The sequence below is a fragment of the Galeopterus variegatus genome, unplaced genomic scaffold, assembly GCF_000696425.1.
Source record: "Galeopterus variegatus unplaced genomic scaffold, G_variegatus-3.0.2 Scaffold4895, whole genome shotgun sequence".
Classification (NCBI taxonomy): Eukaryota; Metazoa; Chordata; class Mammalia; order Dermoptera; family Cynocephalidae; genus Galeopterus; species Galeopterus variegatus.
The window spans coordinates 96,113-108,363 of record NW_007731006.1 but is presented as its reverse complement, the minus strand read 5'-3'; the positions used below and the strand labels follow the sequence as shown (position 1 = coordinate 108,363).

The 12,251-nt window shown below is 47.4% G+C and overlaps 1 protein-coding gene and 1 non-coding gene across 4 annotated transcripts in view; both read left to right on the top strand.

Moving 5' to 3' along the window:
* The first annotated feature begins 2,358 nt into the window (after window positions 1-2,358).
* The window catches only part of SCAMP2 (secretory carrier membrane protein 2), a 23,450-nt gene continuing 13,557 nt past the window's right edge, over window positions 2,359-12,251 (top strand). For 2 of the 3 annotated variants that reach the window (XM_008588554.1, XM_008588555.1), the window contains exon 1: window positions 2,383-2,525. In XM_008588554.1, the coding sequence (XP_008586776.1) occupies window positions 2,469-2,525 (57 nt within the window). In that variant the 5' untranslated portion in view covers window positions 2,383-2,468. Of the gene's footprint in view, window positions 2,526-12,251 lie in introns of all 3 variants that reach the window. The other variant, XM_008588553.1, reaches the window with a different exon arrangement.
* Window positions 5,699-5,772, top strand: TRNAM-CAU. Its single transcript has one exon. It is a non-coding gene; the product is annotated as a tRNA-Met (tRNA).

Below are 12,251 nucleotides of genomic sequence, written 5' to 3'. Positions count from 1 at the left end.
CACAAACATGGATCACTTCTCACCCTCCCACTTGAGGTTGTTTCCTGAAGAAAACTTAAACTGAACCCTAAAGACTAGTTGGGATTTAGACAGGGGAAAGGTAAGAGAAGTGGAGGAGGGAAACAGTAAATATTTACTAAATGGCTTATCATGTGCTTGGTACTATGTTAGTGCCAGAAATACAACAGTGAGCAAAACAGACCTGACTCCTGCCTTCATGCAGTTTACAGTCTAATGAAGGAAACAGACATAAACAAATAACCACCTATACAAGCATGTAATTGCAATTTGCAATAGGTATTATGAAGGAAAACTACAGGGTAACACAAGAACTTATGACAGGGGGTGGGCTGATTTAACCTAGAGAATGAAGGGAAGCTATCCCTAAGGAAAGGGGATCTGAACTTGGATTTAAGGATAATTGAAGTTAACTACAAGATGATGGGGGGCGTGGGCACTTCAGAGTATACCAGGTAGAGGGAGGAGTATGTGCAAAGGCCCTGAGGCAGAAGGAAACAAGGGAAGCTTGGGGAAATGAAGTCACCAGGATAGCTGGAATGCAGGGGAGTGGGCAAGAGAAGGGATGGGAAGGAGTGAGGTGGGGGCAGATCTTACAGGACCTTAGGCCAAACTAAGAATTTGAATCTTTTTTTTTTTTTTTAAGATGACGGGTAAGGGGATCTTAACCCTTGGCTTGGTGTTGTCAGCACCACTCTCTCCCAAGTGAGCCACGGGCTGGCCCAGAGTTTGAATCTTTATGAAAATTAATTGGAAGATTTTAAACAGAAATTTCCATGATAATTTTGTCCCCTTTAAACAGATCTTTGGTTACGGCATGAAGAACAGACCAATTAGCAGCCCCATACTTACTAATCAAGGGTAAAAAAATGACCATGGCAGCAGAGATGAAGAAAGCCAGAGAGCTATGAATAATAATAATTATTTTTTTTTTAAAAAGATGACCGGTAAGGGGATCTTAACCCTTGACTTGGTGTTGTCAGCACCACGCTCAGCCAGTGAGCAAACCGGCCATCCCGGCCATCCCTATGTGGGATCCGAACCCGCGTCCTTGGTGTTATCAGCACCACACTCTCCCGTGTGAGCCACAGGCTGGCCCCAGCTATGAATAATTAAAAAGTGAACCTGTGGGAAGTGATTCTGCTACCTCTCCCATGACTGAGAGAGGTGGGAGAACTTTCAACTATTGTTGAACTTTCTCATTCACTTAGTAAATGCTTGATGCCCAGGTTCAAATCCCAACACTGGCCCTAAACCTGCCTGGGACCAGGGATCTTCATCCCTACATCGATGAAACTTGACGTTAGGGGCAAGACATAAAAGAAGAGGGCTCATGGGTTGGCCGGTTAACTCAGTTGGTTAGCGTGCGGTGTTGATAACACCAAGGTCAAAGGTTCGAATCCCCCTACCAGCCAGCTGCCAAAAAAAAAAAAAAAGTTAAAAGAAGAGGGCTCATGGGTTGGCCGGTTAACTCAGTTGGTTAGAGTGCGGTGTTGATAACACCAAGGTCAAAGGTTCGAATCCCCCTACCAGCCAGCTGCCAAAAAAAAAAAAAAGTTAAAAGAAGAGGGCTCTGGGGCCGGCCCGGTGGCGCGCTGCTACAGTGCGCAGCTTGAGAGCGCGGTGGCGCTCCCGCCGCGGGTTCGGATCCCACATACAGACCGGTTCCCGCTCACTGGCTGAGCGAGGGGTGGGCGCAGCACCGAGGGTTGCGATCCCGTTGCCGGTCCCGGTCCTGTACGGGCGCAACACTGCGGGTTGCGATCCCGTTGCCGGTCCCGGTCCGGTACGGGCGCGACACTGAGGGTTGCGATCCGTTGCCAGACACGAAAAAAGACAAAAAGGAAAAAAAAAAAAAGAAGAGGGCTCAGCTAGCGTGGGCGGCCGTTGTGTGGTCCTCGTGTTTCCCTCTTTCGGAGCACTGTTCTTCGGAGGAGAAACCCTCTACCTGGCGCCTTTAACCAGAACCCTTTCCTAGTTTGCCCAAGGCTTCTCGCCCATCTGTTAATCCTGTCGCCTGCTCTAAGATTGGTGCGGACTTCCCAAAGTGGTCCCTCGAGAAAGTGAAGGGGTTAAGTTTCTTGTCCCACTTTTGGTGCTTTGTGTTAGCAACACAAAACTGGAAGGTGTCACACTGGAAGGGCTCCGACTCCGCCTCTGGCTCCCTAGTCCCTCTGCACAGCTCCGACCCCAGAATCTGCGGCAGAGGGAAGACGTGGATGGAAGCAGGCAGAAGCCTTCTCTGTAGCTTTCCAGTGGGAAAGGGGGCGGCAGGGGGCGGAGCGGGCCTCTGTGACGTCACAAGACCACGCCCCTCTGGGAGGGCGCTGCGCTTGCGCCAGAAAGGTTGCCTCGCTCCCGGAAGTGGAGGGCTTACACAGAGAGCCGCTGGGTCTGGGTGCCCGGAGGCAGCAGCGCTCGCGTAGCTCGCCCGCAGGCCCCCGGCCACCATGTCGGCCTTTGACACCAACCCCTTCGCGGACCCAGTGGACGTAAATCCTTTCCAGGTAGACCTCCCATCTCACAGATCCCTATAGGGCTAGGGGCCGCGGCCCGGGCCTTTTTCGCTAGAGTCGGGGACGTGGCGTAGGAGGGACGGATCATCTGCCCAATGGGAGAGCGGGCTTTGAGGGCTGGCCTATCGTGGCGTCTGGGGGGCGGGACTAGCAACAGGTGGAACGGGGGAAGCGGCGAGGCGCGGCAGCCTGGGAAGGGGTGGGATCTTCTAGCATTGGGACGTAGCCGCTCTGCTGGACACTCCTGGGGAAGGGGACTGGAGCAGGCTTGGGTGGACCCTGGAGGAGATATCCTAGTGTCAGGGAGAAAAGCAAAATGTAGCTGTCACATTTACGCAGTCTTGGGAAGATACCTGTCTTTGAGTCACCTTTTAAGAGGGTGACAGCAACATAATGAGGAAGTGGAACCTCTGGTGAGATGGAGAAATGTGGGAAAAGCCCAAGACTCTTCTCCATACCACCACCACTAGCTGTCAAACTAGCTTATAAAAATATAGGAGAATCCCTGAGAATTGTCAGGAAAAGAAGGCTGGGAGAGGGTGGGAAGATAGCCCAAGCTGAAAAATGGCCTTGATAAGAATTCCACACCTTGGCTGTGGATCTGTTGTGGAGTGAGTGGGGTTTGGCCAGATAGGAGAGCTCCGGTTAGGAAAAGAGGAGAGATGAGGGGACTCTGAAAGAGTCTTGAAGCACAAGGATGATGGTCTGATGGACCTGTGTGTGGTGGCAGGGTAGTTGAGACGCACTGACCTATGAGCTGGCCTGACCTTTTGAACAGTCAAGAAAGAAACACTCTTCCTTCTTTTTTTTTTTTTTAAAAAAAAAGATGACCAGTAAGGGGATCTTAACCCTTGACTTGGTGTTGTCAGCACCATGCTCACCCAGTGAGCAAACCGGCCATCCCTATATAGGGATCCGAACCCGTGGCCTTGGCGTTATCAGCACCACACTCTCCCAAGTGAGCCACAGGCCGGCCCCACACTCTTCCTTCTTTTTTTTTTTTTTTTTTTTAAAGATGACTGGTAAGGGGATCTTAACCCTTGACTTGGTGTTGTCAGCACCACGCTCAGCCAGTGAGCGAACCGGCCATCCCTATGTGGGATCCGAACCCGGGGCCTTGGTCTTATTAGCACCGCACTCTACGAGTGAGCCACGGGCCGGCCCACACACTCTTCCTTCTTAAAGCGTCAAAACCTTTCTGCCTTTAAGTTGAGAGCCCAGGGATGACCTCTGTCTATGGTGAAGGGCTGGAACTCCTCTTAGCTCGAAAGCTCCCATGCCTCTTGTTTCATGTCTACTCAAAACCAGTTCTAGGGAAACTTACTTGTGCTGACTGGTGATTTATGAGCACTGATGTTTCTGCACTGTCAGGATGTCACCAGGCACATTAACTCATGTTGCTTGTACTTTGTTTTGGTCGTTGGCTGCTTCAAAGTTTCCTGCAGGTGTCCAGGAAGTCCTTGGGGTCCTTTCTATGACTCACAGTATAGCTTTCCCACCTTGAATCCCTTGAAGGGTCAGAGCAAAGGCAAAGGAGACTTGAACGAAATAGTTATACACTGTCAGGAGAGTGAACATTGTATGCTTGCTTCTTGGTCTCAAGGTGATTTAGTCAACCGGAGCCCTCAAGGCAAATTTCGGTAGCTTGTTCCTTGTAACATTAGGTAATTCTGAACGTTTCTCTTGTACCTTAATGCTTCTTGACAGAGCCTTTGCAAGGACTTTGTCTCTTATGTAAGGCAAGCAGTCATCTCTGTTAGTTGAGTAAAGAAAGAGCATTTGCATTTTTTTTTCTTCTGCTAGTGTCTTCTGGTAACTGTTTTGCTTTAATTACAAAACTATTGTTTAATTCTGGGATTTGGGTTTTAATAAGGCTCTAGTAGCCTTTTGGTGTGTGTGGTGTAAGATGATTTTTCTTTCTTTTTTTTTTTTTTTGTCCTGTCAGAATTAGAAATAAAATGTCTGCTGCTATCTGACAGTTAGAGGCAACCAGCTGTCCAAAGACACAGAGAGCTTTTCTCTGGTGCTAGCAGTGGGTTAGATAGTTCTGCCTTGTATTAATAGCTACTTGAAAGTCTTAAGCCACATCTCCAGCCCCAGAAATAATTGTGCCAATTGTGGTAGAAGTAACTTTTTTTTTTTTTTTTTTTTTTTTTTGTCCTGTCAGAATTAGAAATAAAATGTCTGCTGCTATCTGACAGTTAGAGGCAACCAGCTGTCCAAAGACACAGAGAGCTTTTCTCTGGTGCTAGCAGTGGGTTAGATAGTTCTGCCTTGTATTAATAGCTACTTGAAAGTCTTAAGCCACATCTCCAGCCCCAGAAATAATTGTGCCAATTGTGGTAGAAGTAACTTCCAAGTTCAAGCAAGACAGTCTGTCCATCAGGCCGACCTAGGATATGATAGGACAGGAAGCAGCTGTGGTCCTGTAAACCAGCAGCATCTGGTGGGGAATCCTGTGTGAGAAGAAGAGATGTGGCTGGCTGCGATGCTGCTCCTCCTCGTCCTGGACTGTGTTTTTCCTCTTGGCACACAGTTGTGTGGGGAGAAGCAGCTTTGGATGTGAGCTCCCCAAATTCCTTTTCCTTGTCAGAGCTGCCCTCCCTTCCCTCAAGATGGTAGTGTCTGCTTCCTTAAATGCCAGCCTGGGACATTGGGAGGTTGCAGCCCTTGGGTGACTGGGTGTGAGCCCAGCTTCATTTACTCAGGGTGTTGGCACAGAGCTCAGGAGAGAGCAAGTGGAGAGGCGATAGACTCAGAAACTGTCACACCTAGTCAGCCTCCAGAGCAGTTGTTTTTTTCCGTCACCCCATATAATGGTAGATTACAAAAATATACTTAGCATTCAGAGCCCATGGTTGACTGTTATCGCTGGCAACCTTCTCAAAAATCTATTCTAACCTCTTCAGTTTAGAGATGAGGAAACCAAGACCCAAGTGAGGATGGGATGTGCCAAAGTCACTAGCTAATCAGCAGGAAGGGGCTCAGACCTGGCTCTCATTCCCAGGACAGTGCTGTTTTAAAGGTTTTTGAAGCTCAGACATTGGTGTTAAACTGCCTTGGCATTATTTTAGGCCAGTCGAGTAAAGGATGTAACACCATCACTTTGTCCCATTCTCAAAATGAGAGTACTGGTAATGGTGAAAGTAACCAATTGGGAAGTTGGCCAGTTAGCTCAGTTGGTTAGAGCATGATGCTCATGACATCAAGGTCCAGGGTTCGATCCCTGTACTGGTCAGCCACCAAAAAAAAAAGTAACAAATTGTTATTAGCTAAGTTATTTTTTTCCCAGGGTGAGGGGATGGAACAGTGCAGATATATTAGTTGATATTAGTTGTGTGTGTGTGTGTGTGAATCAGAATATAGCAACACTTCAAAAAAATTATACATCATGATCAAGTGGGATTCATCCCAGGGATGCAAGAATGGTTCAGCATACACAAGTCAATAAATGTGATATATTGCATCAACAAAATCAAGGACAAAAACCATATGATTATCTCAACAGATACAGAAGAAGCATTTGACAAAATTCAACATCCATTCATGATAAAGACTCTCAGTGCACAGAAGATACAGAAGGAAAGTATCTCAACACAATAAAAGCTGTATATGGCAAACCTACTGCCAATATCATTCTGAATGGAGAAAACTTTCTGCTTTTTCCTTAAGAACATGAACTAGACAAGGATGCCCACTCTCACCACTCCTATTTAACATAGTATTGGAAGTACTAGCCAGAGCAAAAGGCAAGGAAAAGAAATAAAGAGCATCCAGATTGGAAAAGATGAAGTCAAATTGTCCCTGTTTGCAGTTGACATGATCCTATATATAGAAAAACCTAAGGTCTCTACCAAAAAACTCTTAGAGCTAACAATTTCAGTAAAGTTTCAGGATACAAAATCAACACACAAAAAATCAGTAGCTTTTTTATACTCCAATAACAAACTAGCAGAAAAAGAAATCTAGAAAGCAAGACCATTTACAATAGTCACCAAAAAAAAAAAAAAACAAAAACCTAGTGTATGTTCTGAGTAATGCCAGTACTGACAGGTGCTCGGTGTTCTGTGGTCAAATTGGCTTGGGAATTGCTACCTGTTTCATTTTTCTGGAAGATCGACAAGGCTTGCTACTTTATTAAAGGCTCTGAGAAATCCTACAATAAAGACATTTGCTCAGCTCTATTTGACCCAGCAATTTCTCAAAATTACTCAATCATGGAACCTTTTTCTGCTCACTCGTCATGAAACTCCCAGTGTGCCTTTAAGTTGACTCATCCAAGTTCTTTATCAAGCCCCTACTTCCACTCCCACTGGCACTGAGGGCGTGAGTTTTTATGACCTCTTCCTTGCATATAGTTATAATTGGGATTATTAGAAAACTGCCTACAAAGTATGAGCTATGAATGGAAAGTTAAGTCACAAGACTGCAGTAGAGGTTTACCAAACTCCTAGGAGGAAGCAGGAAACTGCAAGCTAAGTGTTGCTGATTTCACAACCTCTACTGGCACACCCTAATTCCTCTGCTAATTATGGTGCGTCTGCTCTGTAACCTCTGGGTGTTCAGGTCCCTGCTTTGGAATGATTCCAGGGTGTCTGCTCCCAAAAGTTTCTCATTAAGTGTCGTCAGAGGATGAAGAGGTAGAGAGCTAAAGGGAGGTGTTGTACTGTCCATTTTATTTTTCAGTAGTCTACTAAAAATCTGACCACTCCGGCAAATGCCAGAGCTGCTTTCCTAGTCGGCACTTCTGCCAGATTATCCCAGGCAGACAGCATTGATCTCGAGGAGGGGGAGTGGAATAGATGGTGCTGAACAGAGGAAGCCTTTCAGTGTTCATTAGTTGCCAAATCACACAATATCACTTTCACACGTTGCCTCCTTGCAGTTAAAAAGATAATCTCAGTGGTGTGGCTGCTTCCCAAGTATTTGAAACATTTCTCTCCTGTGGGAGGAGAAAGTGGTGGCAAAAGCGTGACTTGGGTGTGAACAACATTACATGAAATTCCCTGCACAGACACTGAGGGTTTCGCCACTGGAGGTTGGCTGCAGCTGGACTATAACTTTGGGAATTCTCAGAACCACCAGATGGACCTGGTAGAAAGTTCCTGTGGAACAGGAGCAGTGTTTCAAGAAACTTGGGGGTAGGGGGAAGGAAATTTGAAAATAGCAAGGTTCTTAGAGCTTAACTCTGACTCCAAATAGCTGCCCAGATGGGGTATTTCTGCCTCTGTGGTTGGCACTTGGAGCCAGTCTGGGTGTTAGAAAGAACTTGACCGGAGACACAGGTAAACTTTGACTCTGCATTTCTGTTAAGGTTTCTTTGGAGCCACTTGGTGTAGAATAATCCTATGTTCAGAGAAATGGTAATATTTAACTAGGACAAGCAAGAGATACTTGCCATTCATTCAGAAAAGAGTGATGTATACATTTGCTAGTTGTGTCCTATCCAGCAAGTGCTCCTTTGAGATGCTCACATGTTAGTGCACATCTCCCAGACCCTGCTGCTCTGCAGGCCTCTGTGGGAGACCAAGGTAAATGGGCACAGTACATGGTCAGTGGTCTGCCAGAGCTTCTAATCTGGCAGGAGAGCTAAGAAATGCTCACTGATAATGACAGCACACCATAGGTAGGATAAGGGCAGTGCCTTGAAGGAACTGTGAGGGATCTCGGAAGAAAGACATAAAAGGCTTGGCCTGAGAGCAGAAAGCCTGACAGATGATAGGGTATTTCAGGTGAAACAGCACCAAGAATCAAAAGCCACTCCCTTGGGCTGGCCCGGTGGTGCACTGCTACAGTGCGCCGCTTGGGAGTGTGGCGGTGCTCCCGCCGAGGGTTCGGATCCCACATACAGACCGGCTGCTCACTGGCTGAGCGAGGTGCGGGAGCAACACCGAGGGTTGTGATCCCGTTGCCGGTCCCGGTCCGGTTCGGGCGCGACACTGAGGGTTGCGATCCATTGCCGGTCACGAAAAAAGACAAAAAGGAAAAACAAACAAACAAAAAAAGCCACTCCGTCATGCTGTCACCCCTGCAGTCCTATGTCCCGCCTGTCACCCCTGCAGCCCCAGGCACTTCCTCACTCTTAGATCCTGTGGTCTCTTGTCTGCTGCTTTTGGCTCACACACTTGTTTGGCTAAGAATCTCTCTTGAAATTCTCTCCATCCTTGGCCTCCTTAGTCCTGATGACTCTGATCCACCTGTTTTCTTTCTTTCTTTTTTTTTTTTTTTTTAAAAGATGACCGGTAAGGGGATCTCAACCCTTGGCTTGGTGTTATCAGCACCACGCTCAGCCAGTGAGCAAACCGGCCATCCCTATATGGGATCCGAACCCGTGGCCTTGGTATTATCAGCACCGCACTCTACCGAGTGAGCCACGGGCCGGCCTCCACCTGTTTTCATACATTTAGGAAAATCAAAAGTTCTTTCTGTGACCTGGTTCTCACTTTATACCTTCATTTCTGTAGCTTAAGAGCATCCACACACTAGCGATCCCAGATCCAGATCTCTAGCCCTCCCCTTTCTCCTGAGCTTCAAACCAATATTTCCAACTCTCAACTGGATCTTTCCAATTTTTCCAACCAGGGGTATTCTACCGGTATCTCCAGTCCAAGTCAGTATCTTCTCAGATCTCTCTCTGCCCACCCACACTCACCCCTGAAAAACCTGTTTTTTTCTCTGCCGTGATCACTTATCTTGATAAATGATGGCACTGCTCACCAGTCACACTGGCTAGCAACATCTCCTTCCTTTCCCTTCCCTGCCCTGCAGTCTTTCCGTTTCCTGACCAACCCAGAGCCTGTGGCATCGACCTGAGAAGGGTCTCTGGAGTCCCTCCCCTCTACTCCATCCCTGGCTGCCATTCTTAGCTCAGTCCTCACTGTCACTTATGTTGAGATGGCTGTGTCTCAGCCTGTCTCCACCGTTGTCCCTCCCCATATATTACACTCTCCTCACTGTTGCCAGAATGAACATCACACCCGTGCCCACATAGTCTAGTCGTTCCCCACTGCCCAAACCCTTACAGTCTGGCCCCACCCTCTTCAGACTGGTTCCCTGACACTCCTGGTTCCTCTCTCTCTCTCCACACACTCTGCTCCACGGCTTCTGTAACCTTCTCTCATTCCCTAAATACATGCAAGGTCTTTTTAAAGATTCTGAGCCTTGGGGCCGCCCGTGGCTCACTCGGGAGAGTGTGGTGCTGATAACACCAAGGCCCCGGGTTCGGATCCCATATAGGGATGGCCGGTTGGCTCACTGGGTGAGCGTGGTGCTGACAACACCAAGTCAAGGGTTAGGATCCCCTTACCGGTCATCTTTAAAAAAAAAAAAAAAAAAAGATTCTGAGCCTTGGCGAATATGGTTCTGGCTCCCTCTTAACCACTTGCTAAATCCTTTTATTTCTCAAGCTTCAGCTCAGATACCTACTCAGTAAAGCCTTCCGGACTCTCCTTGACAGCTTAGTCACTTGCTCCTCAGTGACCCTGCCATGTTCCCTCTCACCCCATTACAGCGCTGATCATGTGCCATCACTTCTTGCTCTGGCTTCTGTTTGATTCTCTGTAGTATTTGCTTCTCGAGGGCAGGAATCAAGGCTTTTGCTTGGTGCCCCAGTCCAGAACTTGGTGTAGAATGGTTTGTGTAGGGAGCAGCAGACAGAGGTGGGAGCATTAGTCAAGTGTCTCTGTTTGAAGATAGACTGTGCTTAGAGGAGTGGAATTCAGAATTTAGACGTGCTTTTCTGGACAGTTCTATACATCACTGCCTGTGGCAGGGAGGGAGACCCAAGAGTACACTTTGATCATTTTTTTTTTTCCTTTTTGTCTTTTTTTGTGTCCGGCAACGGATTGCAACCCTCAGTGTTGCGCCCGTACCGGGCCAGGACCGGCAACGGGATCGCAACCCTCGGTGTTGCGCCCGCACCGCGCTCAGCCAGTGAGTGGGAACCGGTGTCCACATGGGATCCGAACCCTCGGCGGGAGCGCCTCCGCGCTCCCAAGCTGCGCACTCTCCAGTGCGCCACCAGGCTGACCCTATGTGTGTGTTTTTAAAGTAAAAATAACATAATCACATTATAGACAGTTTGGAAGACAGAAAATAACTCATCTCTATTTCTACCATTTCACAGCCATTGTTATTTTGATGTGTTTTCCTGCCGGTCTTTTTTCATATGAGTACTTTTGATAAAACCATAATTTGGTATTTATATAACAAAGCCTTTTCTGTATTGCTGCACTGTCTTCATAGCTGTGATTTTTAATGGCTGCTTAAGCCTTCAAGGGGAGGTGCACTAAAACATACTTATGCTCTCTGTCCTCCTTGGATATTTATTTCCCACTTTTTCCTCCTATTGTAAATCCTGGCGCAGTGAATATCTTTACAAGTATGTATTTCTACATGTTTTTGTCCTATTTCTTTGGAATGGATTCTTGGGTGGCGGGTCAGAGGCGTCAGGGTCAATTATGGTTCTCTGTGTGCCCTGGACCCAGCCAGCCACTCTGGGGTGATTGCCTTTTCTTGTTCCATGACACACAGCCTCATGTCCAAAGCAAACAGGACTTCACAGAGGTTTCATAGTGCTGGTGACTCTCTGCCTTCCAGAGAGAATGCACTGAGTTTTTTAGTTGGTGAGGTATTTATTTAATGTGTTTCTTTGGAGCTTGAAATAAACCTCACACTGGGAGCTTTGGTGGAGTACAGAATGGGAAGGCAAGGACAGGTCACAGAGAGCTCAGGCACCGGAGCTCTGGAGTGCATGGAAGGAGGCTTCCAAACCTGTGAAAGCAGGTGTGTTTTTCATGCCCTGCGGCAGAGCCCCAGCCTAGCTCTGCCTGCCTTTTCACTCTCAGTGCCCTCCTACCCAGCCACGTAGAAGTGTTCCCCTGCCCCTGAGCGGGGATGGGCCGAGCTGACCAGGCCCTTTGCTCGCCTTCTACCCTCCTTCTTGGAACCTAGCCTTTCTTAAAGCCTTCTGAGGTGTCTTCCCTCACCCGGGGTGTGTCTACCTGTCTCAACTACCAGATTGTGGACTCCAGAAGGGCAGGAGTGCTGCCCTGTTCATTTTGGTGTGTCCCTCACATTGTAGCTGTTCACTAAATGAAAAGAACTGAGTTTAAGAGCTTTTTATTTGATATAAATCAGTAAAGGGCATTAGCCAGTCTGGGTGGCACTGAGGGGGTTTTAGGTTACTTCTCCTTCATAAGTGAAACTTAGCCCTCACTATCCTTTTAAGTAACTACCTGACCCACTTAAGAGTCAGGTGAGGCTTGGTGAGTGGGAAAGAAGGTTGATGCTGTTGACTTCCTACTTGTGACTCAGAGTAAAAGCTAATTGTCCTCATTCAGGCCAGTCAGTGTGGTCCTTACTCAAAAGACTCTCTGCATATGTCTTACTGAGACTGTTTCCTAAGAACCAGCTCTTTGAAGTCCAATAAGGAAATAAGCAGAAGGCCTCGTCCGTGTCCTTCTGGAGTAGGGTTCATTCATTTGACCATGTACTGATTGAACATCTTCCATTTGGCAGGCTCTGTACCAGGCTTTGGAATCCCTTACTCTCTCAGGTTTACCATCTCATGTCTCCGGAGACAGATAGACTTGGATTCAGGCCTGGCCCAGCCACTACCCTGAGATTTTTGTTGTTGTTGTTGTTGGCAATTGGCCAGTACAGGGATCCGAACTCTTTTTTTTTTTTTTTGTCTTTTTTCGTGTCCAGCAACGGATC